The sequence below is a fragment of the Arachis hypogaea genome, chromosome 5 (assembly GCF_003086295.3).
Source record: "Arachis hypogaea cultivar Tifrunner chromosome 5, arahy.Tifrunner.gnm2.J5K5, whole genome shotgun sequence".
NCBI lineage: Eukaryota > Viridiplantae > Streptophyta > Magnoliopsida > Fabales > Fabaceae > Arachis > Arachis hypogaea.
The window spans coordinates 4,656,801-4,684,550 of NC_092040.1; the positions used below are offsets into that span (position 1 = coordinate 4,656,801).

At 34.0% G+C, this 27,750-nt stretch overlaps 5 protein-coding genes and 1 long non-coding RNA gene across 7 annotated transcripts; 2 read left to right on the forward strand and 4 right to left on the reverse strand.

Annotated features, from left to right (window-relative positions):
• Positions 1-5,748: 5,748 nt before the first annotated feature.
• LOC112800335 (protein EARLY-RESPONSIVE TO DEHYDRATION 7, chloroplastic-like) lies at positions 5,749-9,814 on the reverse strand. Its single transcript, XM_025842564.3, has 4 exons — positions 8,807-9,814; positions 8,388-8,554; positions 6,695-6,779; positions 5,749-6,183 (listed from the first exon to the last, which is right to left on the reverse strand). Exons 1-4 carry the CDS (start codon positions 9,775-9,777, stop codon positions 5,994-5,996), a joined length of 1,413 nt encoding a protein of 470 aa, XP_025698349.1. The 5' UTR covers positions 9,778-9,814; the 3' UTR covers positions 5,749-5,993.
• On the forward strand, positions 9,806-11,143 carry LOC112800336 (uncharacterized). Its single transcript, XR_003201372.3, has 2 exons — positions 9,806-9,940; positions 10,204-11,143. It is a non-coding gene; the product is annotated as an uncharacterized lncRNA (long non-coding RNA).
• On the reverse strand, positions 10,093-16,400 carry LOC112800334 (alpha-mannosidase-like). The gene is made up of 28 exons (XM_025842562.3): positions 16,148-16,400; positions 15,981-16,064; positions 15,761-15,849; positions 15,507-15,681; positions 15,285-15,404; positions 15,124-15,207; positions 14,939-15,010; positions 14,590-14,804; positions 14,419-14,512; positions 13,983-14,150; positions 13,791-13,880; positions 13,495-13,560; positions 13,358-13,414; positions 13,057-13,276; positions 12,698-12,837; positions 12,453-12,512; positions 12,304-12,363; positions 12,143-12,214; positions 12,007-12,054; positions 11,807-11,926; positions 11,661-11,726; positions 11,453-11,565; positions 11,272-11,356; positions 11,007-11,117; positions 10,811-10,906; positions 10,672-10,719; positions 10,501-10,569; positions 10,093-10,382 (listed from the first exon to the last, which is right to left on the reverse strand). Exons 1-28 carry the CDS (start codon positions 16,358-16,360, stop codon positions 10,191-10,193), a joined length of 3,027 nt encoding a protein of 1,008 aa, XP_025698347.1. The 5' UTR covers positions 16,361-16,400; the 3' UTR covers positions 10,093-10,190.
• A 2,404-nt stretch (positions 16,401-18,804) lies between these two features.
• Positions 18,805-22,284, reverse strand: LOC112800338 (MLO-like protein 4). Of its 2 annotated transcripts, none has more exons than XM_025842565.2 (15): positions 21,986-22,284; positions 21,851-21,908; positions 21,543-21,769; positions 21,340-21,456; positions 21,182-21,245; positions 20,966-21,069; positions 20,728-20,802; positions 20,545-20,630; positions 20,262-20,311; positions 20,139-20,179; positions 19,886-20,056; positions 19,741-19,776; positions 19,573-19,640; positions 19,335-19,395; positions 18,805-19,253 (listed from the first exon to the last, which is right to left on the reverse strand). In XM_025842565.2, exons 1-15 carry the CDS (start codon positions 22,109-22,111, stop codon positions 18,939-18,941), a joined length of 1,599 nt encoding a protein of 532 aa, XP_025698350.1. In that variant the 5' UTR covers positions 22,112-22,284; the 3' UTR covers positions 18,805-18,938. The 2 variants fall into 2 exon arrangements, with proteins under 2 accessions (XP_025698350.1, XP_072092724.1); XM_072236623.1 differs by having other exon boundaries at positions 21,543-21,772; positions 21,986-22,245.
• A 633-nt stretch (positions 22,285-22,917) lies between these two features.
• On the reverse strand, positions 22,918-24,546 carry LOC112800339 (thiosulfate sulfurtransferase 18-like). Its single transcript, XM_025842568.3, has 5 exons — positions 24,074-24,546; positions 23,862-23,941; positions 23,693-23,763; positions 23,559-23,612; positions 22,918-23,386 (listed from the first exon to the last, which is right to left on the reverse strand). The coding sequence occupies exons 1-5, from the start codon at positions 24,220-24,222 to the stop codon at positions 23,291-23,293; spliced, it is 450 nt and encodes a 149-aa protein (XP_025698353.1). The 5' UTR covers positions 24,223-24,546; the 3' UTR covers positions 22,918-23,290.
• Positions 24,547-25,443: 897 nt separating this feature from the next.
• Positions 25,444-27,750, forward strand: LOC112800340 (protein NUCLEAR FUSION DEFECTIVE 4-like). The gene is made up of 3 exons (XM_025842570.3): positions 25,444-25,967; positions 26,175-26,959; positions 27,118-27,750. Exons 1-3 carry the CDS (start codon positions 25,632-25,634, stop codon positions 27,581-27,583), a joined length of 1,587 nt encoding a protein of 528 aa, XP_025698355.1. The 5' UTR covers positions 25,444-25,631; the 3' UTR covers positions 27,584-27,750.

Below are 27,750 nucleotides of genomic sequence, written 5' to 3' on the forward strand. Positions count from 1 at the left end.
CGCGGTTTACGTGTGGACGTGAATTGTGCATAAACCGTGAGAAGGGTGTAGCGGTTTATGCATTACTATAAATACGCTGAATGGGTCTCGTGAATTACATTTGTGCTGAAAGAAAAAGTATTCTAGAGAGAGAAGTAGTGGTTTTCTAGAGAATGGAAAAGAGAAAAAAGTGTGGTTAAGTAGTTGAGTTGAGATCGGAGTCGAGACCATAGCGGAGACACACAGTCTATACAGGCTCAACGGCGTTGCGCACGTGGTTGGGGGCATAAACGAAGAGGTTAGCATTATAATTTTTAGTTAATGTATTTTATATAATATTGTTCGTATTTTTCGTTGTTTTGGTTATTTTTAGTTTTGTTATTGTTAGTTAATGTATTTAAATTTAGATTTAAATTATTATTTTAATCAAAAAATATGGTATTTAAATTATTATTTTAATCGTTTATGTCTTTCATTAAATTTGGTGATTAGAAAATAGGAAGTGTTTATTACCAGTTTAAACTTTAAAATTGTAGCTATGTGGTAGATGATTATAAATTACTGTTGGATTTTTTATATGTTTAGTTTATTATGTGACATGCTCCAGCCGACTAGGTGTATATATAGTGTTCGGAGGTAGCAGAACATGCCTCTGCATGACAGGATTGTATCATATTTGGAGAGGGCGGATTTGTACCACCTGGCGAGGCTCAATGCCAGGTGGTTCTGGTTGGAGGAGCCCTTAGTTAGTGCTTTCATTGAGAGGTGACGTCCTGAAACACATACCTTTCATATGCCCTTTGGAGAGTGCACTATCACGCTGCAGGATGTAGCATACCAGTTGGGACTACCCGTGGATGGTTTACCTATATCTGGGTGCCTTAATGATTTTCACCGAGGAGCACAGTCGGTTATGGCATGCATGTACTTTCTTGATATACTTCGCCGTCATTGAGTGGCACCAGGTGGATAGGGTGCTGCCACAGCTAGGTGGCGTTCAGCACGAGCCTGAGCCAGCCTCGAACATTGATTTGCTCCATGCCAATGATGGGAGGGGTGGAGACAGATGGTTCCCGAGCTACTACCAGCTATGACACCTTAGTTGGCAGAACAGGGTCGATGCTGTCCTGAGTATCCCCCGGGTGCTTGATCCCGGGCCGTCCGCAGACTTTCTACAATGGTGGTACAGAGTTGCACTTAGGTTTCTGTCACCAAATTCCTTGATTGCCGATCCTAGGGCCGAAGAAATCTCACATGATGTTGTTCAGAGGGGGTCATCACAGGCTCCTTCGAGGGTGCCCATGCCAGACGTGCCAATTGACAGGCGTGTTGAGCGGCGATGATGTGTTGGTACCCGAGCTACAAACCAGGAGTGACGATGGCTGGATGACATGATCCAGGATGACAGATCCAGCGGCGATGGAGTCGGACATGCCGATCACCGTGTCCGGCGTGGCCGTCCTCAGCGTCGGGGTGGTTCATCAGGGGGGACATCTGCTGGTCTTGGTGATAGACTCGCTGAGCATGCAAGGGCGGAGACCCAGGAGGTTCTTCTTACACATGTTTCTAGCTCCTCCCAGATATACCATGACATCCATGGCCAGATGTATGATGACCTGGCGGGTCCAACTTTCATGATGGATATGGACCACGAGGTTGGAAGTTCACAGTTCTATTCCGACTTTGCAGATCTCATTCGGGATGACCCTCCACATTTTCAGCACCAGACCCCACAGAATCAGGTGCCTGAGACCCAGCCCCAGATGGACGTTGCGCAGGGATACCGCCCAGATATGGATGATATGCAGTGGTACTAGCCGCAGATATCTGACCCTCATGGATTCCAGCCCCAACTACATGTAGACCTGAATGAGCCTGTTGGGAGTCCGTATGACAGTTGGTTGGGCATGGGAGGGACGCCTGCATCTGCATATGGCGTGGGCATGCCGGTTGATCCTTCAGCACAGCAGCGTCAGAGGTCCGCCAAAGTGAGACGGGCCGCTCGATGTGGTACAGGGTCGCATCTCCTGGGCGCATTTGGACATGACTCTGACGACTAAGATGAGGACAGGCAGGAGCCGTAGCTTACTATTTTATGTTTCCATTGATGATACTTATGTATGTCGGTTTTACCATGTACTTTTGTATTATATGTGTTTGTATTTAGTTTATTTCCATTAAATTAGGTGTATCTAATGTATGTTTTTTGTTAACCATACACTTTGTTTTATGTTTATATAAATTGTATACTAATGCATAAACCGCTACACCCCTCTCGCGGTTTATGCACAATTCACGCCCACACGTAAACCGCGACATCCCTATTGTGGTTTATGCTCGCTCCTCTTTACACGTAATCCGCGACACCCCTATAACGAATTACACATATTTTGTAAATCGCGGAACTCCTGACGCAGTTTACATAAATTATAAAAAAAATACATTTTGATATCCATTTTTCATTTTGTGCATTCTAGTAAAATTGGTTTCTATTTTATTTATTATAGTAAATTGTCCATATATATATATACAAAAAATTAAATACCAAGCTAGCTTACTACTCGTATAAATGTATGTTAAAAATGAGTTAAATAATGTATAATATGTAGTGGTGTATATATATAAAAAATTCTGTCACCAAATTAATTATTCATATAAATACACATTAAAAATATGTAAAAATAATGTATATATGTGTGTGCGCGCATATGTTTTGGCTTATTTTTGGTATCAACTTAATTTAATTTGTATAAATTTCACTAAATTTTTATCTAACAATTCTCAGATATCAATTTCATGTGAAATTGAATACACCTGAGTTTCCACCAATAGTATTTTATGATAAGTGGTGGTAGCTAGTAATGAATACGTGATCTTTGATCACAAATATTTAGAAGCATGCGAATGTGGGTACATTAAAGAAAACCATAGTTGGTAAAATGTGGGCCTATTAGGAGTGCACTTGGTGTGTCGTCTAAGATGAAATGAAACAATATAATCTCTAGAATTACAACAAACCTTTGTGCTCCAACTCACCAATCCACACAGGAACCTCTTTCATGGTGTATCTCTAAAATTTAGTAGAAGATAGAGAATTTAAGCACTAGGGTTAAACCCTTTTTAATGGTGTGTGTTGTGGAAAAGAAAAGAAAAGGTTTGAATTGCTTTGTGACACAAATTTTCTATTGTATTCTATTTCCATTGTGTCGCTATAAAACATGACCTAATATGTAACGAAAAAATAAAATGCATGCAATATAATAATAATGACCTAATTATGATAAACAATATCATATATATATAAAATAAAAATTATATAATGTTCGTCGTTAGTACAAACAAGTGGAGAACTTTAATTTCCTTTGCCTACTAAACTCATCTTTCTCTTGTTTCTTTTTCTTAAAAAGAGAACTTCTATTAATCTTTTCTCAACTTGTTTTATTTATATTTTTTTTCTTCAAGATAGATAAGGCAATAATAATCAAGTAAATTATTAGTTTATAAGAATAGATTAACGTTGAAAGTGTATATAATATTAATTCATTTTTCCAATTTGTTGAAATCCATGAAAGATATAGCCACTTAAAATAGTCTTTGAATTACTATATTAATGACAAGCATATTGGCAACAACCCAGCAAAACAAATAGCTATATAGATATGCAAAATCTTAGGGCACCATCACAATAGTGGATGGATAAAGGGACCAAATTTAGTGACACATACATAGCCCACTTATAATCAAATCAAGTTTTGATAAGTTCTATTCCAAGGATGAAGATACCAATTTTTTTGGGGGTCAAAGAAGGAATTAAATTCCCGAGGACCGTAAGCTCTAACGAGTGGCAACACTAGCTTTTGAGTGTTCCATTCATTCTTGATTATATTATAGGAAGAATTTTAAGTGTATCGAAAATATCAGTGTTCCAATTGTTTTAACTGTTGATCTGAATTATAAAAAATATATATAATATATATTAATTGAAATCAACGGTTAAAACAACTGAAATACCGTTGTTTTTCGATACATTTAAAATTTTTTCTATACTATATAGGTTTTTCATGACCGAAAAAAAATACTATATAATTTTTGTTGAAAGGATTTTTTAGGCATTTTCAATGACAATTACAAAAGTCATGATTTATTTATGGATACAAGCATGTCTATGTTTTTTTTTAAAAATGGTTGACTCTTGTCCTACACTAGGAATAAGAAAATACCTCACTCCGGTGTTCTTAATATTTTTAAATAAGTCAAGCTATCCAACACCACAATTATATGTAGAAATCACTAACCTACTTGCTAGTAAAAATTAAAAAAAATCTCATTCTATTATTATTATTTTGAAAAAGTCATTTTAAAATTTTTCATAATTTTTTAGTGTTTTAATAATTTTGACTACTAAATCCATTTTTTAAAATATAATATCAACTTTTTCTTAATTAATTTATGAGTGTTTCAGAATATTCATAGATAAAAATAATAATTACTTTTATTTTCTAAAAAAGTTCAAGCAATCCAAGGTCACAATCATATTTACCAGTAACAAACTTGCTGGTAAAAATTTAGCATACTGCGTTTTAGGCTTAGCATAATAGTATGAAATTAACATGGGTCTAGTTAGGTACCAGATATGAATATGATACATGTTACAATATAAATAATAATAAAGGGGACATAGTTTCCACACAGAAGTAAGATTTGATTCGCTGCAAAGACTTTAGAATATTATCTTACATTGAAAAATTGATGAGAGGCTGTGTGGTACACATTCAAAAGGGATTAGATAAGTTGGTTCTCCAATAATGCTTTACCCTTCCCAAACCCCTTAAAAAGATTATTATTAAGCATATCTAACAGCAAATTATATTATTCCATAGGCCATAGGGCACTAACTATGCCCATACCCTAATTCCCCAAATGTGAATCACGTATAGGTGAAGTCCAAGAGTTGCTTGGTCCACCACTGATATGATCCTCCCTCCAATGTCAATTTTCGTTTCAGATTGTGACATGTGGAGATGCTTGCTTAAATTATAGATGCACTAATGATAGATATGATTACAATTTATATCTTCTAGAAAATTCATTTTGCTCTTACGTAATATGATAAAGATGTCACACAATTAAAAAACAAAAGTAGAGCTTATCTTCAGAAAATGTGAACCATTTGGAACCCTTGTTACTTACGGTGGAAAAGTAAGTTTAAGTAAAGGAAAATACAATTTAGTATTTGTTTTGCAAACCTAAATGTCACATAATCTTATTATTTATGTCATTGTCTCAACTGATATAGAAGGAAGGAGCCAGTAAGGATCAAATGAGTGTTTAAATCATCATCAATATCACACTGCAAAATATCACATCAGAAAATGTTGAATAAATAAGATTAGGTGAAAAAAGAGTAGCCAAAGATAGTTAACAATAAAGTTAAAGATCAAAGTGCAAAAATATCGCACTAGAAAAAGCAATGTATTAAGATTAGGTGACAATAAATCTCGTATTTATATCAATCTGAGTAGATCCAAATACTGAAAATAACATGAGAAAATGATGTGTAACTACCTTAAGTGATAATGAAAGTACAAACTAATTAGGGCTGATTTTCCAGCACTCAGCTGTGCAATATCTTCCAATGTTCTAAGCACATTGAAATTGGAGTAGAAACTAAAGGTAGCATAATATTCCTCGTTCCACAGAAAGTGAAAGTGGTATGATACTATAAACGCACTTTGGAAACAACTTATGCCAACAAAGGATACATGCAGCTCAGAATCAAATGTAAACTTCATTAAAATTTCTAACATTCATCCCTAAACATTAGTGAATTTTTTTTCATGCCACAAGAGAAATAAATACAATAGCCACACTTTACACATGTACATGAATACACTAAAAGCAACAAATGATATGTTTATGTTCTCAACTTCTCATGTTCTCTCCGAGAAAAAAGTAGGTAATGGAAAGCTGACATAAGCTTTACATAAAATTAAATTCAACTAATCTTCGCATAATTACTTGGAACTTTTGGCCTTAAATTCCTCAGCTGCAGCTTTAAGACCAGTTTTGGCGAGGGAGGTAGGTTTAAGAGCACTCTTAGGGTTAAGAGCTTTCCTAATCTTGACAGCAGCCCAAGCAGCACTCAAAGCATGACCAGCAGCACCAAGCCCTTCCTTTGTCGCCTCAGCAGCCTGATCTCCATATCTGCAGTATAAAAATGTCCAATATCACTTCCGAACTGTTAGAGAACGAATGGAAATTCAACCACACATCTAATGTCAATGAAAATAAAACACCAAAAAGATTTCCTAGAATGGATGTCGTTCTCTAAGTTGTAAAAGAAATTTCATCTGGACTCACATCAGAAAGGAAATCAAGGAAAGAATTTTGCCTATAACAATTTAACAATACACCAAAATGCAATCCTTATATAATTTTAAAGCTCTGCTGGTTTCTTTTGTTGGTAATTTTCTTATAAAATTACACCAAATTCAATGCAATCCTTGAGCTCTGGGTATTTGATGCAGGATTTTACATGCCACAGTGAAATTACTGGTGTACTATATGCCCCCATAATATCATAACAGTAGAATAGCCAGAGAGCATGAGCTTTTAAGTTTAGGAAATACAGATGATACAATCAACATATTAAAATCCTAATAATATACCTATTTTATGATCTAGAATTCTAGATTATACATCAAAGAAACTTTACCTATGATTGACAAGCTCAGTTGTTACATCGGATGATGTTGACATTACATTTCTTCCAGCTACTTCGACAGCATCACACACTTTATCTGTTTACAAGAAAACAAAAACACAAAACAGTATGTAAATTTGGAAATTCAAACTTTTCCAGGATAGATCTATCACAGGAAAAATTAGCAGTGTAATAGTAGTTAGGTTGGTAAAATATGAAGTACCAACAGAATCATCGCCAGTTGATCTTAAAATTACTAATATAAAATTGTGCAGCCAGATAAATATAAATGATTACAGACAAACAGATTTATGGCAAGGCTGGAAAGCCCTAACAATACCTAAATGCAGATCAAGGAGATTAGATGAAAAGCAAATGATTACGGGAATAAAAAAAGGGCAGCCCCGTGCAAAACATCCTGCATTACACAAGGTCCATGAAAGGACCGCACCCAAATGGGAGAATGTAAAACATCTAACCCAATGCAGACATCAGTGGTTGATTGACTTGAACCTGTGACCTTCATATCACATGCCGGCATCTCCACAATTTCTCTAATGTTCTCTTTCAAATGCTTAAGGGCTTATTTGGGTGAACTTTTAAGAAAAGATCTTATAGAAAAGTAAAAGTAATTTTATGTTTGGATAACTCATGCAAAAAGATCTTTTTATTTTATCAATTATATTTGGGTATAACCATATAAAAATAGTTTTTTGTTTATTTGTTATGTGAAAAACATCTTTCTTTTAAAGAAAAAAGATCTTTTAAAAAAAGATGTAAATTGTAACTTTTCAAAAAATATGTTTTTTTTTTTTAATTTTTCTAGTACTTTTACTTTTACTACTAAAAATTTACCAAACACGCTAAAAAATAAAAAAAAGATCTTTTTTCGTTGAAAATTTTTTTTTATCAACTTAATGATGCCCAAACAAGCACTAAATGATTAATCAAAACTAAAAAATGGCACATAATCTAACTGACTCTGATCTAACAATTCAGCATCATAGACAAAACACCAGCATTCTCAAACTCCAAACAATTAATGTAGTTTACACGTCTCTGTAATCAAATTATAGATTCTGATTGCAAAATAACCCAATGATAAGGGATTGACAAAGTAAACATGAAACAATCATTATGATATTCCAATGGCATCATCCTCTGTTGTAAGCACATATATGAGTGACAAACTCGGTGTACACTAAAATATTTTTCAATCTCATGCTAAACTTCACAACTATTTGAAAACAAATAAGATAACTCTACATCTAAAATATCCTTTAGATGATGCAATATAATTACAAGGGTAAAATAAATATAATACGCAGCCAACAACGTTACACCTAAACAGATTGTAACATTTACCAAAACAACTCCTATATAGGCAAACATCCCATTTCCACCTCATTCAGTTTCTGTTATATTCCTATAAATGTATAACAAATAGAAAGCATGAACTTTGAAGCCCACAAAAAGAAAATTCTTAAGAAGCTAACAGTTATATCTTATTTTCTTTTATTTGTCCAGAGAAGATAGAGGGTCATCTACTTATTCCCTTCGTCCCATATAGTAACTAGGAAGATATTTCGTGTTTAGCTATAGGATAGAGTGTGCAACTCCAAGCAGCAAGCAATATTTTGCTGATTTTGCTGGTGCATATTGATTAACAATATCAAATACAAGCAACAATGTAACTTTGACTTACTGAATCCATCCAATGATGCAAGCACAACTTCCCCTGGGAGCATGCTGAAGAACTTCTTTCCTGCTTTTGAGTTTGCCAATGAACTGGCGAAGAATCCAGAGACTTTCAGGACACCGGACAGGAACCCATTTGCCACCTTCTCTGTCATTTTACTCACTCTCTTAACCCTTAAAAGAAAAACAGAAAAGAAAAAGAGTGTCAAGTATATAAATAGCTCAAAACTGATAAACAAGAAGAAAAGACAAGTATAACAACTCTAACTTCTTTGGCTACAAAACATTAGCTAGAAAACAACAATCACAAAAGATTGAGACACTTTAAAATACTACTTTAAATAGCAAGAGATTTAAAAAATGAAACTTTGAGCAAAGAAAGAACAACATTATTACAATAACAAGATCATATAACACCAAACAAACCTTCTAATCCGCTTCATGGTTTCAGGGCTAACTTGAGCCTGCGAGCGAGGGCTCATCCTCTTCTTCATAACCTCGTTCCCCCATTTCAACCTCTCCACAGTCACATCCCCACACCAAAGAATCCCCTTGATCACGTGCCCGGAACCCGCCGCAATCATCCTCGCCGCGGTTCCACTATAATCCTCCACATTTGGGGCCAGCGTGGTCCAATACGCAGCGCTTCGCTCCTCCAACATCTCCTTCTTCTTGGCCGAATCTAAATCCTTTGGCGAAGTCTCCTTCGCCAATGAACCATCTAGAACCTCCCCTTTTTTCTTCGAACTCTCAGAAACCTTCTGCACCGAGAAATTGCTACAGCTCTGCAAAACCGCGTCCAGCTCCCTCAACAATCCCTCTTGCCCCTTCGACGCAATCGTCAACCCATAGCTCAGCAGATCGGAACCGCTCTTATCTTTCCCGCGGCTACGCTGATCTTCTTCGTCGGAATCGGAATCGGATTCGGATCCCTTGGGGGGTCGGAAGGAGAAAAAGTAGTGAGAGTCGTCAACCTTGACGGCGGTTTCGTCCTTGGCGAGGGGCCATTGGATCTCGTCGGCAACGCGGGCGTAAACGGCGACGGCGCTGTCACCCTGCCGGAGGCGGATGATGGAGAAGTCGCCGGAAGCGAGCTCGACGCTGTAGTGGGTGTCGATGAGGTTGAGGATGGCGCCGGGGATCCTGATGAGGACCTCCTCGGTAGCGGCCGGTGGAGCAGACGGCGAATGAACACTGCCATCGCTGCTTCCGGTGTCATTTCGGGGAAATAGGGTTTGGACAAGGTCGCTGAGGTCATCAACGTCAAGGGAAGGGTAGAGAGAACTCTGCTGTTGATAATTAGGTTTTTGGAAGGACGAATTGGCTTCGGGGTTGGAATCGATTACTTCTGGGTAGAGAGAGTTTCTGGGTTTAGGTTTTTGGGAGAGGGAATCCATTGATGAACGAGATCGAAATTCGGAAACTTGTCACTTCAGTAACACTCTCACCCAGGTGTGGATATTCATATTGTTGTTCTTTTTGCGAGGGAAGCAAGCTGGACCAATCGAAAACTGACGCGTGGCGCCAACTCATTTTCTGAAGCTTCCCGCCCGAATACCGGTATGAACTTTATCTTATTTTATTTCTGCTTACAGTTATGTTACGCGCTTCGGAAACAGAAACACGTTCCTTTTTTATTTTATTTTTTTTATCTTAAGTGTTAAGAAAAAACATCCTAAATAAAATGGTGATATGATATTGTTGGACCGACATTAATAATCTCAATTTTGCTTTTGTATTATTATTCATAAGATGCTGATTTTTGTTTTAACGAAGATCCTTGTACTAATTAATGTTATGTACATTGTTTTCAAAATTTCAAGAGGAATGTACGTATTTCCATGGGGCCAAGCTCAACAAGAAGATGGAAACTGTTAACAGGTCCACCTTTAAGTGGTGGTGGTGGTTGTTGCCCCTTGTCGCCCTCAACCTTCCATGTCTTCTTCTTCATGTTTGACTTCTCTTGGTTTGCTGATAAACTAACCTCCTTTAATTCCTTTATCTACAAAATGTTTGAGGAAAAAGCACTAATTACCAATCAAACATTTAAACAAAACTGTTCTTCACTTGGACGGGAAAAATTTCACATTGTACTCATCTATGGGAGAGTGTTAAGTTACCTTTTTTGAGGCAAACATTCTCTTCAATTTAACTTTGGCCAAACTTGAATAGTGAGCATCTTCACCTTGCTGGTTTAGCATTGAAAAAACATGAGGCAAACTTTGAGTAATTTGGTAGCAGAAAGAAAGTTAGCATCAAGTGATTCCTGCTAATTAGTTATAATAGTTTACCTCATATAGATGTGCCAAACGGAGGAGCACACTGCCATCATCCAATTCCTGCAAAATGCATCGAGTAAGAGAGCGTGCGTACGAATTGCGCGCGCACGGGTGCAATGCAAGAGCAGAAAACTATTGTAGCTAAGTGTACCTCAAGAGTTATCAAAGCAACATTGGGAGGCAAGCTGTAATTTGGGTCCATCAAAGTTCCTTTGCTCAAATACGAGGACTTCCAATTTCCTATGTTCTGATCAATTATTCAACATCGAATATATGTTATATGGCAAATTGGCAATGAAATGTAGCATAACATATCAAGTAAATCATGTCATAGTATGAAGGCATACCTCGTGTGTAAAAGCCAATAAGAGTGGGGAGTAAACTTCCTGACCAGTTGAACGGCGCCACCGGGAACCATCTCCTAGTTTGTGGATGCCCATGTAATAGTTTCCTCTTACCTAATACAAAGAATGATTTTACTTCAGAGTGATTTACAATTATCTGCATTTCAGTCAAACATATATATGCCTTAACATGAACATTCTTTTTTCATTGAATCAATTAGCTAGGAGGATGTGTAAAAATATAAACTAATCGGTGATGTTGGCATACTGTTAGCCCTTGGCATTTATCATCTATGCAAACTTGTTCATCAAGTGATTCGCCTACTCCTCTGCCATCCTCGGTGAGCATGCGCCTTGTGTGGTAAGAAAAATAAGCTATGAGTGAGTGTTCTGCATACAATGAAATCTTACTGAAATAACATGTAATTTCATGTTGTTTGGTATTGTACCTATGAAGCATTAGTTCCACCTCACCATCTCTAATGCTCGCGCCACCAGTGGCACGATCAACTAGGACTGAGAATTCAGACTTCTTATCCTTAATATAAATTCCTAAATTAAGCTGCAAAGGGAGACACAAGTAAAGATAAAACATTTTTAGAAAAACCAAATACCAATCATTAGCAACATGAAAAATAAATTGAGTGAAGGCCTTACTGGATAATAGTTTCCTGCTACAGGTTGATTAACTTCAAGGGGCCAATCTTCCCTATAACCTCGAACCTGCATAACCATTTTTTTCGGTTTACATCACCGGATTCTTCTTTGTCAATGGAAGAAAAGTTGTGTAATTAAGAGTTTACCCGTTTGAGAAAATCTCTTCCATTAGAATCAGTATAAAATTCCTTGTTTGTAACCATATTTGATGTCATTTGTGTGATCACCTCTTTCCCAACTTCATCATCTGTGGGAATTGGACCAATCTGCACAAATGAATTTGTCTTAAACTCATTACCTTATCTGTTCATAATCCAAACAAAGGCATAGTGCTAAAGTGACTTACAGTGTATTCAACTTCAGCATGCTCTTTATCTATGTAGAGCCTAGTGACCTATCATAAACAAATAATAAGCCAATCATGCAACTCATCTTAAGAACAAAACTCTCACATAAATTGATATATAATAAGATTTTCTAACCTGGTAAATCCAAGAACTAATATTCTGATGTACCTCATGAACTAGTGGTCCTTGAACTACCTTGTAGGACACCTGTATTATATCATATTAATCCACAATATCTTGCATAAAAAAGTAAAGCCTTATAACATTTAAGTTTTGGTACACTAGCTGAAACTTACTGATCTTGAAACAATACTTGGAGAGGATCCATTAGGCCGGAATATATATGCACCAGAAGCCTAGAGAAAAAACACACACTGATATTAAAGAACACTCTTTTGGTTTAATTGTCATTGGAATGAGTACTCTGTGAATCAAATTCAAATACCTGATCCGACTCGTCGCTAGAGCCATACCAGAGATAGCTTTGCTGAATTGGTATATCAACCTGGAAAATTTGGTTTGTCAACCAGAACCTTTTCTTTGATGCATGAATTTGTTGAAGGCCAATTTTCATTAACAAATAAATATTGTAGAATTTTTTTGGTTGTGAAATTTATCATGAATGACACCTCAATAATTAAAAAAAAATGGAAATTCTTGTTTGCCTTATAAACATGCAAATTTACTTACTCCAGTTCTTGAATTATACATCCTTTCAAGTTTTCCAGACTTGGAAGAAAAGGACATCTTCAAATTTCCGGGTCCTAATTCAATGGTCTTGTTTTTCTGAATGATTGAATGTGATGAGACAAATCCATTTCTACCTTTGCCTACTCAAATTTCAAGACAATATACAAAGGCATATCAGAAGCAGAAAATATAGATGAGAAACAGAACTGGGAACTTTTTTTTTTTTTTTACAAACATTGAATTATGTAACTCAACATTAACGAAAGTAACAACCTTTTAGCCTTACTGCTTATATGATCATCCAAAAGAATCAATTCGATTGAATACAGTTCATGAATCAAAATTAAACTCGCACATACCTTTTCCCAGTGCTCTAGAAATGAAGTATGTAGTCCATCCAAGAGGAGGCACTGACACCTGAAACAGAAGCCAGTATTTTGGGGCTTGCTTTGGTGAGAATCCTAAATAGGCCTTGACATATAATTCTCTTAAATTTCTTGTAACATTATCCACTTCCACATATTGTGTTTCGACCTTATTCCCGAACGAATCTTCGACAACAAGATTAGCATCATTAACCTAAAAGCAGAGAATAGTTCTAGTCTCATTGTGCAAAAATGTACAAAGTAACCACAATAATATAAGCAAACATATACTCACTGGTATTCTGATAATATCAGAACGATTCCATCCAAGTGGATTATATACCACTAACACCTGGAATCAAGCATTAAGATATGATAATAAAATTACAAAAATTTAACCAACATTCATAAACAAAAATGTAATAACATTACCAAACTTTTTCCTTGAAGATTATTGTCTGATGTTGGTGGGCAGTAACTGATATTGAGTAGTTGACACTGATAAAATCAAATGACAGATTAGAAAGCAAAATATGAGGATCAACTTCATAATCTTCAAAAACACATTTTACATAAGTTGGATAATCAAGTACTAAAAATGAATGTCAATGCAACATGTTTATATATATATGATTTTGCAGGGCACATAGACAAGACAGTTGACTGCTTAAATCATTCAGTTAAGATGAGTTTGTTCCATAACCGTAGTATGATTTGGAATTAGTTACCTGGGAAAATACCGATGCAGGTGTTGAGTGATGAACTCCAGGATTCTTGCTAGCAAGATTAGCCAAAGAAGAACTAATGACAGCTTCAGCCTATATGAAACCAATGTGGAGAATTATATTACTGGAAAACAAATTCTAATGTAGGACACAAAAATAGATTATGATCATTTTTCAAAATTTGATGCTGCTGACCTTAGATGCTCCAATAGCGAGCCTTTTCATGTAGTCATTAGTTGTATGCTGCTTGGCAGTACCAGAAATAGCATCATGATGCTGTGCAATTGCTAGAGCATCTCCAAGGTCATAAATCTGGCTTACTGTGGTTTTCTTTCCAGCCAAGAATTCAAGTTGACGCGCTGTCTATATCGAAAAATTGAAATATTGGCAATGATCATTTGTTCAGAATTGTTGTATTTTGAGGACCAAACAAAGAAATGATTTCAGGTTCAAATCTTCTATAAGATTGAAAATGCTAAAAGCTGCTGTTAGTTGCTTCTTTTACATATTCTTTTGCAATTCTTCTTAATTTTTAAGAAATATATACAAATACATAAAGACTGATTTTATTTTCTCCGAGTAAAATAAGAATCAAAGAAGTGTGAAATCATTAAACCGATGTGAATCATACCAAGTAGTATCCACTCAGCATCCTAACATATCTCTTAAATGCAGGGCGACTGCTGAAATATCCTGTCCAATAAGCATTTACTCTATCTGCATACCTAAAAAAAATAAATCATCATCAATAATAAGAGCATGAGCTGCTTCATTAAGAAAAGAACCTTAAACAGATCCTTACGGAAAGTAGTCGTCAGTTTTCAGAGGCCATGATTGGTTTGCTGCATTTTTAGCATCAGTGTAAAGTGATGGTGTAGAATACAAAGCATTCACTCTGCCATCCTTATTAACATGGTGAATTAGTTTATCCATTTGCTTGAACCAAGTTTCTGCATATTGGTATTGGAAATCATCGCCCATTGTCCACATAACATGGTTTGTTCTAGTCACATTTGCCTATTATATGTACAAGCAAACTTTAAACTTTAAACACACTTCCTTTTATATTTATTCAATTTTGAATGGCAGGAATGAACATTAAGAAAATTGCACTATGCATTAGCATAAGATCTTGTAGATAATGGGATTACTTGTGCAACAGCAGCAGCAATGAAGTCCTCAACTCGATCTTTAACATAGTAATCAAATAGATGAGGATCATCCTGAAAATTGCATACAGATTGTAACATAGCATGAATGAGCCTCTTGGTTTAACAAAATATCTGCAATAATCCAAAAGGTTTCAACTTTCAAGTAGTAGATAGAATGTTAGAACCTGGATGGGATCATAGGTATCATCGATTTCAAAATGAAAACCTGCTGGTGGACTATAATGAACCGGAAAAGCATTGGCAAAAATCTGCAGAAAACAATCAACAGAATTAGTCATTTTTAAGCTAAAGAAATGATTGAGAGTACACAAGTTCCAATCAAGACCTGTGCTGAAGATTCAAATGTTTTGGATCCACGCCACACAACTTCGAGAGATTTATCAACTTTTCGCTTATCTCTATCCTGATAATCAATCCTAGCAAAGTGTAGAGATTCAAACCCAAGCTGCAAGAACAGTATCAAATCAAAGTTTTCATTTTTGTTCAGAACAACCACTCTCACAATTAGGATTTAATACACTTAACATTCCAATTGAAGACAACACACCTCAGCACCAAGGAGATAAGCTTGAACAGCAGAATGCCCAAATGGATCAATCTGCCACCCGGCTCGAGGGACCTTGTTGAAGTGTTTCTTGATGAAGAGATGACCAAATGTAGTTTGATCAATCATGTCTATGTAATGGGTGGTTGCTTCATCATGCATGCACCAACCACCGTTTCTGCCATCATCACAATCACATTCATTCCTCATTGACATCAAAGATAACTAACTAACTAACTAACTAAATAATTGCATACATGAATTCTAGCTGCCCTGCATCCACAAGCTTTCTCACTATTGCTTGTGTCTCTTGATTTTGTTCTACCCACCATCTATTGAAAAATGCCTGCCATAGTATACCATTCATGTTAATAGAGCAGTTAGATGACACTTTAGTCAAGTTTGTCAAATCATTTAATCAACTTTACACGAAGTTAACTGCAGATAAGTTTTCAACATATACTATATATATATTACCACTTCAGCAAACACAAATTTCCTATTTGGGTCCTTCTGCAGTGACATAACCACAGAGTCCAGCACATTCTCAACACATGCCACCTGAAAAACATTCAAACACAATACACCAATGAGGCTAGAAACTAAAAGAACAATGCAAGTAACTGTATGAGACTAAGAGGAACCTGAATAGTTCTGTTTGATCCAACATAGTATTGGTCAACAGTTTTGAGCCAACCAACATCATCATGGGAATGTGGAACAAGATGAACATTGATTTTGCCTGGGACTACACCTGCTCCAGTGTTGTGCTTTGCAGAAATCACTACTCTGCAATATAAACAAAACAATGAGAGAGCATTTAGATACTCTGAAACTGGTTTCGTTCTCTTTCCCATTTCCAAACCCAGAAAACTTGATAGTGAATACAAAAAGCCAAAGCCTTTTATGGGGAAGTTTTATTAGCATTTAATGTGTATTTTGTATTTATTTTTAATGTATATTTTATATTATAATGTATATTCTACTAATGAATAATTTTAGTATACACCTAATATGATTGTTTAGTTTAATATATCTGTTTGATATGCAAAATTAATTATGCTATATAGTATAGATTTAACATGCTCTATTGTTTAGAAATGAATTAGATAATATGTAAAAATATTATACAAAACATTCGACTAGCAATTTGTATATGATTTATATAATTATTCGAAAAATACAAAAAAATACAATTTTAATGTACATAATAATTATATTTAACCATTATTTTTTAACTTAATTGAGTAACAGTATGTACTAAATTTGATTAATGAAGAAATTTAAAAATTTTTTTAATAGTATATTAAAATTTATTTAAAGTTTATAACAGTTGATAATATATGAGTATATGACACATTAATATTCTATAGAAATTTAATTATTTTTTATATTATAAAATTGCAAAATTATTATGTATGTAAAATTATTGAAGTGATACAAATACAAAGAGTAATATATATGACAAAAATTTATTTTTTATTATATATTTAGATCAATTTTTATATGATATAAATAAATATATAGATGCAATTTTACCAATTTAAATAGTTTGATGATATATCTTCTTATTAACTGTAGAGAATAGTTGTGATAATAATCTAATTGGATAAGAATAAATTTATTTATTGTTGAAATAGTTAAATCACTTAATATAAAAATGTTATAATAAAATAATATCATAGTATATTACTATATTATATATGTGATTGCTTTTGATTTTATTTAGTTTGATATTAAATTGGTTTAGGTTCATCTTTATCAGATTGATTTTGCAATTATATTTAGATTTTATTCTTTAACCTTATAAGTAGGTTGTTCTTATCATATACAAAACACACATTTCACCCAACTAAATAATATAAAATTTATCTCAAATTTTTATTTTTCTTTTACAACCATATTTTATTATTTTCTCTGTATGAACTTCATATATTCTTATGTCAAAATAAACAAAAATTATCATATATTTTTTTAATTGAAAGTTTAAATGCAATCAATTTTACGTAAAGTTAATAACTAAAAATTATTAAATAATTTTATTAATTTACCTAAATTTTTATCTAATAATTTTTACCCATTAATTTCACATGAGGTTGTTTGTTTTCTTTATACAAAAAGAGAGAAGGATGGAATTTTCAAGAAGAAGTAAGTTTAGAATTGCATTTATTGTAAATAATTACTATGTCTGTTAAGAAATGTACTTTACTTCTATAACTGTTATGTTAATTGAAAAGGTTGTCCCAGTCCTACTCAAAATAATGACTACATCATCTTTGACACCTTCTAACTATGACTAGTGGCCCAACTCCCCTTGTCGTCTTTAAATTTTTTTTGCGTTTGTTTATACAGACGGAAGAATAAAAAGAGATATAAAATTATATTTATCAGATGAGATATAAATAAAAATATAATATTTAAAGATATAAAATTTATATATTTTATATTTATTTTAATAAATAAAAAATATTAATAAAAAATATATTTTTTATTTTTTTATAATTATATTTTGAATTTAACTAACTTATTTTTTAAAAATATATTTTAAAAATATAATATAATTTTTTTATAATAATTGTTATAAAAAATTTTTTATGATATACTTAATTTATATCTTTATACCATAAGTTAACAAAATTTTTATATTTTTTAAATTTTTTAAATAAAATATTAATTTTTATATTTTTATTTTTTATTTTTAGTATCTTATTTTATCATATTTTCGGAATAAATACAGCCCTACTTTCTTTTGTGCACAGTTTATGATGCATGGATTAAGTTATTGAAGCTCACGATTTACAAGGCCAAAAAGTGGTATATAGGAGTCACATGAATATGCATAGACGGTGATTGAGGAATTATATGAAGCAGTTACGTGTAATTTATATTATTGTAGTGAGCAACTTAACTAACATGTGAAAGGAATTGTCGTGTCTTGTGTGTCCTTACTAAACTTTGATTAATGTGCATGGCTTTCATTGCCACGCTACATGTTCACGGATTCCTCTAATTTCTAACTTGAAGAAAGGAAAATGCACACATGTCTAAGAGTTTTGCAAAATCTCACTTATTTACTTTATTTTTCAGGCGCGTATGTTTCACAGTTTCAGTGTATAAATGAATCTCTTTGCACTACCTCACATTAAAAATGGCTAATCATAAGTTTTTTTTTTTAATTATAATGAGAACTAGTCTCAGTTTGCTGTTAAAAAAAATTATTTTGGGATATACTTGGATATTATTGTTAAATTTTGATTAAGGGAAGTAAAAATAGCTTTAATTTATATTATAAGACCATATATTTTTATAATTTAATTTTAATATATTGACAGTGTAAAATATTTTAATTATAATCACATCCATTTTTTTGGATGTAATAATGCTAAGTTCTCCAAATCAATTCATCACAATTTTCACAATGTTAACAAAATAATCTCAAGAAAGTGGAAGAGGATATGAATCATCATCATCATCATCATGACTAAGAAATGGTTCATTTCTTTGTCTTCTGGAAGTGACATAATCAAAATGATGATGAGAGTAAGAATAATCATGTTTAGTTCCAGAGGAGGTTCCTTCCCCACTGATTAACTTGTCCATTGCATTGTTGATACCAGAATCCGATGATGGAGATGTTTCAGAAACCAGTGCTTGAGGGGAACTCTGTTTGTGCTTCACTCTTCTCTGCCATTTAGACAGTGATTCTCTCACATTCTCTGACACCACTGACTTCTTGAACCTTGACCCCATCTGCATTCACATAACCAACCATTTTGAGAACAACTTCTAATAATGTAGAACAACAACATGAACAACAAGAATCTCCTTAACCTGTGTGATGATAACATATAGAGGAAATGTTATGAAGCTGCACCATACTTGTGAGACTACCCTGTAGAATAGTTATCAAAAGAAACAAAATTTGTTATATGGTAGAAACTCACGTGTAGTTATCTTCATATGAAGTTGCTAATTGAGAAATAAATTGTTATCTAACATCTGTCAACTATCAACTTCACATGAAGAAAACTGTATTGAGAAACAAGTTTAACAACAAATGTATATGTACCCGAATGATAAGCGGATTGCAATAAAGGTTTTGTTTTTCATGAAACAAGAAGGTTCTTTGATTTCCCACTGCAACTCAAAAGATTATGCAATGAAATGTTATGGTTAGTAGTTAGTAGTTTGCGCGCGAAGTTTTACACAGTCGTCTAATCATATAACGTTATCTTACCAAGGACCACAAGAAAGATGCCATCTCAAACGCATTCTGCAAGATTACAAGAAGAGGAAAACATGAACAGATTAAGAGAATTTTATGTATAAGCAATAATGGAAGGTAGAAAATGGAAGCAGAATTTATGATAATACATACTGACCAAGAAGGATATCAAGTGTATTAAGCGCAACAAAAACCTTGGCTTTCCAAACCAAAAGAGTTCATCTCTCAAATTAAACTGATGAGGCTTAACATAAGGGCAACGATCTACTATTTCAGTAGCCAACTTTACCACCACTCGGTGCAATTTAGTACCAATTATGAGTATCAACTGAATAAACAAGTTAGTTGGTAGAGTGTAAAAGATAGATTGTAAGTGAATAAGTCACAACATACATCATGTTAGGACTTACAATTGCTGGAACAAAGGAAAGCCAAAAGTAAAAGTTGCTTCCTGAATGAGAGTAGAAAAATTTAGACCATCATTTTCTCAACAAGAAGCTTTTGATCCAAGTTTTATACTCCCAGCAACTTACCATGAAAATTTAGAAATATGCAGCATATGGCATATATCCAGAGAAGCACACTGTCAAAAGTCCAAATGAAAGCTATCAATTTCTTACTTCCAAAAACAATAAAACAAAGAGATTCAATATAAAGGTAGCCTTCAATGTGCTAGCTTTGATAATCATATGCATGTTTGCAATATATACTTAATCATATCTTTATTCAATTATAATTAAGCTAAGTCCAACTATACAGTTACTAAATTTGTTAACTAATTAAAGAAAGGCTCCAAATGCATCTTAGAGCAATTACCTAACACCAACAATGTCACGAAATTCATCATCCATGCTTCGAAGCATATAGTTGTGGAAATCATATGTCAGGGGAAGTTCATGATTCTACAGAACACCAGAAGAAAAGTATATACATATAGCAATAAGAAAATGCAGAAACATTAGCTTCTTCATATGTTTTCAAGAACAAAAGAATACTGACAGTAATGAAGCCTAAGCGCAACGCCATGTAATCAGCACAGTTGATAGAACTCCAGAATTGGCGGCTGAAGCATAGCTGCAAGCAATGTAGGATCATCAATGTCAGTATATGAGATGCTATTTTCCTTTGATTGTGTTGACCCTTTCACAATGAATTGCTAATACCATGTTTTAGTCCTCTAAACAAACACTACGTTAAAAGATAAAACAAGAAAAGAAAGAAAGGGTATGTAGAATACCAGCCAAACAAGAACTTTGTGATTACTCCAGGGATGGGATGTTTGGTGAAAGACGAACGTTGTAAGCCGATTCAATCTTATGCTTGATGTAGTTTGTGGAGTACCTAAACTAACAGAATTTGATAGGAGTTACTTAAACAAAAAAGAAAGATCAGAAATAACAAATTAAACTAATTATCAGCTCAATGAAAAGTTATATAATGTGAAAGTAGTAACCTTGCAAGCTTTGTTGTAAAGCCATAGTCTTTGCTTCATTTTCCCATGTTCTCCAGCTATATATCTGAATGAAACTAAAAGACATAAATATTAGTATCTAATAACCACAAAATAGGAAAAGCAAGAAGAAAGTTTTGATCATTGACTGCTGAATCAACCTTGATCATGGCCAAGGCAACAGCAACAAAGCTATATGTAACATGTGTGATTGCAAGAACAAACATAAAGCGATGAAGCTGCTCAAGGCTCTCATAAGAAGCCAATGATTCATGTCCCTACAAGAAGAAGCAAAGTCACAAACTTTTAGAATTGAAAGAAACTAGATTGCTTGCATTAGCTGATTAAGAATTGAAAGTAGTACCTCAGGACAATAATTTCGGAGGCCAATGTGGAGTTTCTCTTTGGAATCACTGTTATTATAGTGTGAAGTATGCCAGAAAATATTGTGTTGCACTGCTGTTCCAGAAATGTCTTTGACTGCACAAGGGAAGAACATGCTGCTTAATGCTGATGATTTGACACAAATCTTCGCCACAAAGATAATCCAATGACCCATGATCAATGACAGCAGCCCAAACAGCATTAATTCTGCTTCAAATGGACATCAAAATTTGATAGTAAGTTTTACACATTTTGAAATGTTTATGGGAATAGTACTATGTATATTACCTTCTTGGATCTTTTCCAGAGCAGAAAGCAGAGATTTTCTCTTGGTTCTGGCCATCCACTACATGAAAAACTCATTAGAAATTCTTGGATCACACACACAGTGACAATGGAAAAAAAGGGAAGATCTTGATTCACCTTAAGAAACTTCTTTAATGTGCCATGAAACAAGAAACTAAGAGAAACAAGAATAGTGACAACAGTTGCCACAGCCCAAGTTGGTGTTTCTGACAAGGATCTTTCTTCTCCGATTGGTTCCATCATAATCCCAATAAGATTTTGTCACGAAACTTGAAAGTAGTAATCACAATAACAATAACAATTGATGGTATGGAGTATGGTGTCTTGAATGCAATGAAGAACATGCATTAATTAATGTGGATGTGTAGTTGGTGACACAAAATTGTGTCCCCAGAAAGATTAAAAATGGAGCATATGCATGTGATGTTGTTTTCACGTAGCAGTTAAAGTTGCAGTTGGGCAGCATTATGGTCCCATTAACTGATCTTCCTACCCTTCTCAGTCACTATCAACTTGGATCTGTAACCATCATTCAATAATATTATTATGATTACTTTTTGACCAATATGGCAATGCCCCATGCTATAGATCCAACATGCATGGACCAATTTTGTGAATATGTGTATAGCCAACCCAATAATTTTATAATTATTAATTAATTGTTATTTTTATCATATTTCTTTTACTGTTATTATTATTTGATCTTTTATAAGAAAAAAAAATTGTCGGTTATTATTTTTTGCCTTTTTCATGCTGCCTATTAACAAAGTTATCTTTCTAAAACTGATGCAAAAATCACAATTACCAGAACAAATGTAACTATTAACTATCCTATTTAAGAGACAACAAAGATTAAATTCTACACATTTTTTTAATCATAAAAAATATCATATCATAAAACTATTTCTTTCAAACAACTTAAGCTAATAAAAAGAGTATATAGATAGTTAAATTTTATTACCCTCTCTCACTCAATATTCCCTTTTGGGTTTATATGAAAACTATCTTACTGGGAAATGCTTAGTTCCAAATTAATCTGATTCTCATCCTTGTACTAATTAGTCCAATGAATCCCATTTGAAAAGTTCAAACAATTCCAAGTCTATACAGAGTTTGATCCATGAGCTACATGATGTTATTCTGATATTCTTCAAGGTTGCTGGTCCTCTTTCTAAAAGGTCTATATTTACTATAGAAACAAAAAAGAGTTACAACCTTCAAAGTAACAGTACTATTCAACATAAATGTTGTAAGCAGAACTGTTACAAAAAGTTATAACCCTGATTCAGATGACTTCCACAAGTAATTAATGAGTATTGTGTATGCCAAACACTTTGGATACAAACAATTAACAAAAAAAAACTACATATTTCAATTGTACAAGTCAAAGATGAAGAACATGTTCCTATCATCAACTACACTTTAGAGATCCTCTTTCCCTAATGATGATTTCACTGGAAACTTGTTTTTGACCCACTCCATATAACCTCCTCCCATGTCCTTCACATCCTTGTAGCCCTACAAATTCACATCAAACACAAAATTATTAGTCTTCTCATTCATGAAAGCACATACACAACATGATAATACAACCCTATAATACACAAATAAGCATAGCCTCTGCTATATATTTGAGGCAGAGTGATAATGGCTTTTACATTATCTAATATGAGGGATGAACTACACTTACATCAGCAACAAGATCGGTAGTTGCATACAGAGATCTCACTCCACTTTGACAACCCTAAAATACAGACCAGAAAATGTTAGAGAAAAAAAAACAACAAACTGAAAATCCAAAATGAGGAGGAAGATAAGAGTTACCACAACGAGATGGTCTTCTTTGTTGCAAACAGATGAAACCTCTTTTAGAAAGTCTGGATTCTTGACCTTACCTGCACCCCAAAATCAAAACTTGAATAATCTCAATTCATTGAAGTCCTACCATTGTTATGATGATGATAAGATTAAAGAAAAAGAAAAAGATTGTTACCCTTGGGTGTATCCAACATGTATGGAATGTTAACGACCTTAGCAGCATCTACATGCCCTTTTCTAAACTCCTCCACAGTTCTATTATACCAAAAAACATTGAGTTTCCTTATTAGTTACTTATTTGATTAGAAAGAATAAACACGAATGTGTCATAAAATTTCTTATCCAAAAAGTTTAAACCAAAAGGAAAAGACATGTAAACAGTTTGACCTGACATCGAGATAAAGGTAGCCGGTGTTGATAAGGCCCTTGGCAGCAGCAACATTAACGGTGACAACATTGACTCCTAAGCAACACAACAGAAAGTGAAGGAGAAGAACAAGGGACAGCAACCAACGAGGTACAATTAGAAGAGCCATATGGAACCGTAAACAATAGTGGATATTTATATAGCTAGAGAGAATGATGAAGTTGAACGAGCATATATACTAGTAATATATATGTTAATGTTAGTAGATACATGAAGATATGGATGTTGAATAAGGGAGGTATATCTAGGGGCTGTGTTGCTTGGTTTGAAGCAGTTAAGTTTCTATATCCATCACAGGGTACCGCACACTACACCAGCAGCTGTTTGCCAAAAAAAACAAGATGCTTTAGCTTTTGGTTGACCCCTCTCTCCATTGGATTATTTTATTTCACTACAAGACCGATATAATCATTCATGTTGTCTCTTCTTGTCTGTTTAAACTTTTAAAATGAGTAGTATTTATCGATACAATTATTTTATCAATAAAATAAAAAATATTATTATTTTTTAGCATTAAAAAACTAATAATTATCTAAATGGCTTTTTTTTTCAGGTTCTGTAAATTAATTGGAATAAATTACTCACAAAAATAAACCAAAAAATAAAACGAAGAATTTGATATTGTAACGACAAGGATAAGATATTAAATATATTTTAGAAAAAATTTAAACGATTTATTTTATTTTTTATATATAATTAAAAAAATAAAATATTTTTATAGTTAAAATTTTTTGATTTTTATGTCAAGTGATTTTTTTTGTATTTTTTGTAAATAATCGAAATGTTTTTAAAGAATGAAGAAAATAATTTTTGTTTCAAATTATATATATATATATATATATATATATATATATTTAAAATAATTATCTAATATATATGCTAGATGCACAGCAGTAAAATGATGGACAAGCGGAGAACGCGTATCCTAAGACGCGCCGAGGAATAGACACAGCTTGTACCAAAAAATTATTTAATTTGGAAACTTGGCATTGGTCAAAACCACCCACCCACTCACACTCACTACTCACGGAAATGCAAAACCATGCTCCTTTTTATCAAAATCCAGGTTCTAATTTGTATCAATCAAACACGTGTCATATATTAATATGTAATCCTATCTTATTAAGAAATAATAATAGAGGAGTACTAGGACAACAACTTTTATAATTTATAACCATTAAATAACTATTAATAATGATTTTAATAGTGTGAAATTTATGTGAAATTTTATTTAATAATTTTTTTTTTGCTAGCCAGAATTTAATGAAATTACTGTCCCAAAACTTTTCCATAATTAATAATATCAGACATACTCCTATACTTGACAAGAATAGTCATAGTCTCATAGTCATGGTATTGATGCATGAAGATAAATAACCCTCTGTCACGTAATCATAATAATAAATTGATGATCCCACAATTTGGTATTCAGCGACTTAACGAGTGAATGGGGACATATAAATAAATGAGTGGCACCGTTAAAGAGCCATCAGAACCAAATTACAGAAAGAGATTATAATGTCGTTATTTGCCAGGGTTGTAGGTGGAGAAGAAGGTGGAAAATGGATAGGACTAGTAACCGCCATATGGGTTCAAGCAATATGTGGAAACAACTACACTTTCGCCAACTACTCCGATGTTTTGAAGTCCCTAATGTCTCTATCACAGATGCAACTCAACAATCTCTCTGTTGCTAAGGATGTTGGCAAGGCCTTTGGTCTTCTCTCTGGTCTTGCTTCTCATCACTTCTCTACTTCACTTATTCTCATTATTGGAGCCACCATGGGATTCATTGGTTATGGTCTTCAATACCTTGTTGTCAGCCAAACAATTACTCCACTCCCTTATTGGCTGGTAAGTAATTAACTACTTACTGTTAATTAACACCGGTCAGATTAAGCTTTTGAAATAAGTAATTTACTATTATTGTCATGGAATTACTCGTCTCAAAAATTTAAACGGGTAAGAGGAGGTAACATGAATAATTACAAGTCTTTTGAATATAGAGTTAAATATTATGTCATGAAACCACTCATTTTAAAAGTTTAAACTGTGTTGCAGATGTGTGTATTCTTGTGTATGGGGGGAAACAGCACAACATGGATGAACACAGCAGTTCTTGTTACTTGTATGAGGAACTTCCCGAAGAACAGAGGACCAATTTCTGGGATTCTAAAGGGTTATGTTGGACTCAGCACTGCAATCTTCACTGACATATGTTCTGCGTTGTTCTCCTCAGACCCTTCCAAGTTTCTGCTAATGCTTACCATTGTTCCTGCCGTCATTTGCTGCATTGCTGCTGTTTTCCTTCGCGAAACGCCGCCGGCTTCCACTTGTGCTCAAGAGAAGAAAGAAGCTCAGTTCCTCAACACATTCAACTTCATTGCTGTCATGGTAGCTGTTTATCTTTTAGCCTTTGATGTTAGCGGAATTCATGGCCATGTTTTTTCCTTGATTTTCACAGCTGGGCTTCTTATCCTATTGGTCATGCCGCTTCTTGTGCCTTTGTATGTGATCATCTTCAATAGTACTGATCTAGACGAAGAACAACAAATTCATGAAGCGTTGCTTGATGGGGACAAGAAGGTGGAGGAAGTTGAAATTATAAAACAAAAGCCTGTTATAGGGGAGGAACATAGCATAGGTGAAATGGTGAGAACCATTGAATTTTGGATCATGTTTGTGTCTTTCCTTTGTGGAGTAGGAACAGGAATGTGTGTGATGAACATGGGGCAGATGGGAGAAGCACTTGGTTACTCCGATGTTTCAATCTTCATTTCCTTCATTAGCATATGGGGTTTCTTCGGACGCATTGTTTCTGGCTCGCTCTCAGAATACTACATCAGGCAAGTTCTTTTCTGTCTTCATATGAAGTTGTTAAATAATTTGACATGTTTGATTAAATTATTATCTAACAGTTCTTAACTAGCAACTTCACATCTGCAAATGAGTTTCCATCTTCTAGGATACAGAACAAATATTGAGATTAAGTTTAATATTGCAGAAAATCAGGGATGCCAAGGCTAGTATGGAATGCAGGTGCACAAATCCTTATGAGTATAGGGTACATTGCATTGGCTATGGCATTGCCAGGGTCACTATACATAGGTTCAATGGTAGTGGGAATATGCTATGGAGTTTACTTTACAATAACACCAGCAGCAGCTTCAGAGTTATTTGGGCTTAAATACTATGGCATAGTATACAACATTCTAATTCTGAACCTTCCTATTGGCTCATTCATCTTCTCTGGCCTCATTGCTGGCTACCTATATGATGTTGAAGCCACAAGTGTGCCTGGTGGGGGCAACACTTGCATTGGTGCACATTGTTATAGGCTTGTTTATGTCATTATGGCTTTTGCTTCTCTATTTGGCTGTGTCTTGGATGTGCTTCTTGCTGTTAGAACAAATAAGGTTTATTACAACATCTATCAAGACACAAGAAGCCTTGCCAATTCAATCCAATAGCGCAGGACATGCTCAATGCTTTAGGGTTTTATGTTAAAACACTTGCAAAATTGTCGATATATGTATCATTTGATAATATTCATAAATGTTATTTTTAACTCCAAACTCATATGATTTGCCAGTATTGGTATTAATAACTATTTATATAACAAGCGGTTTTATGTTTA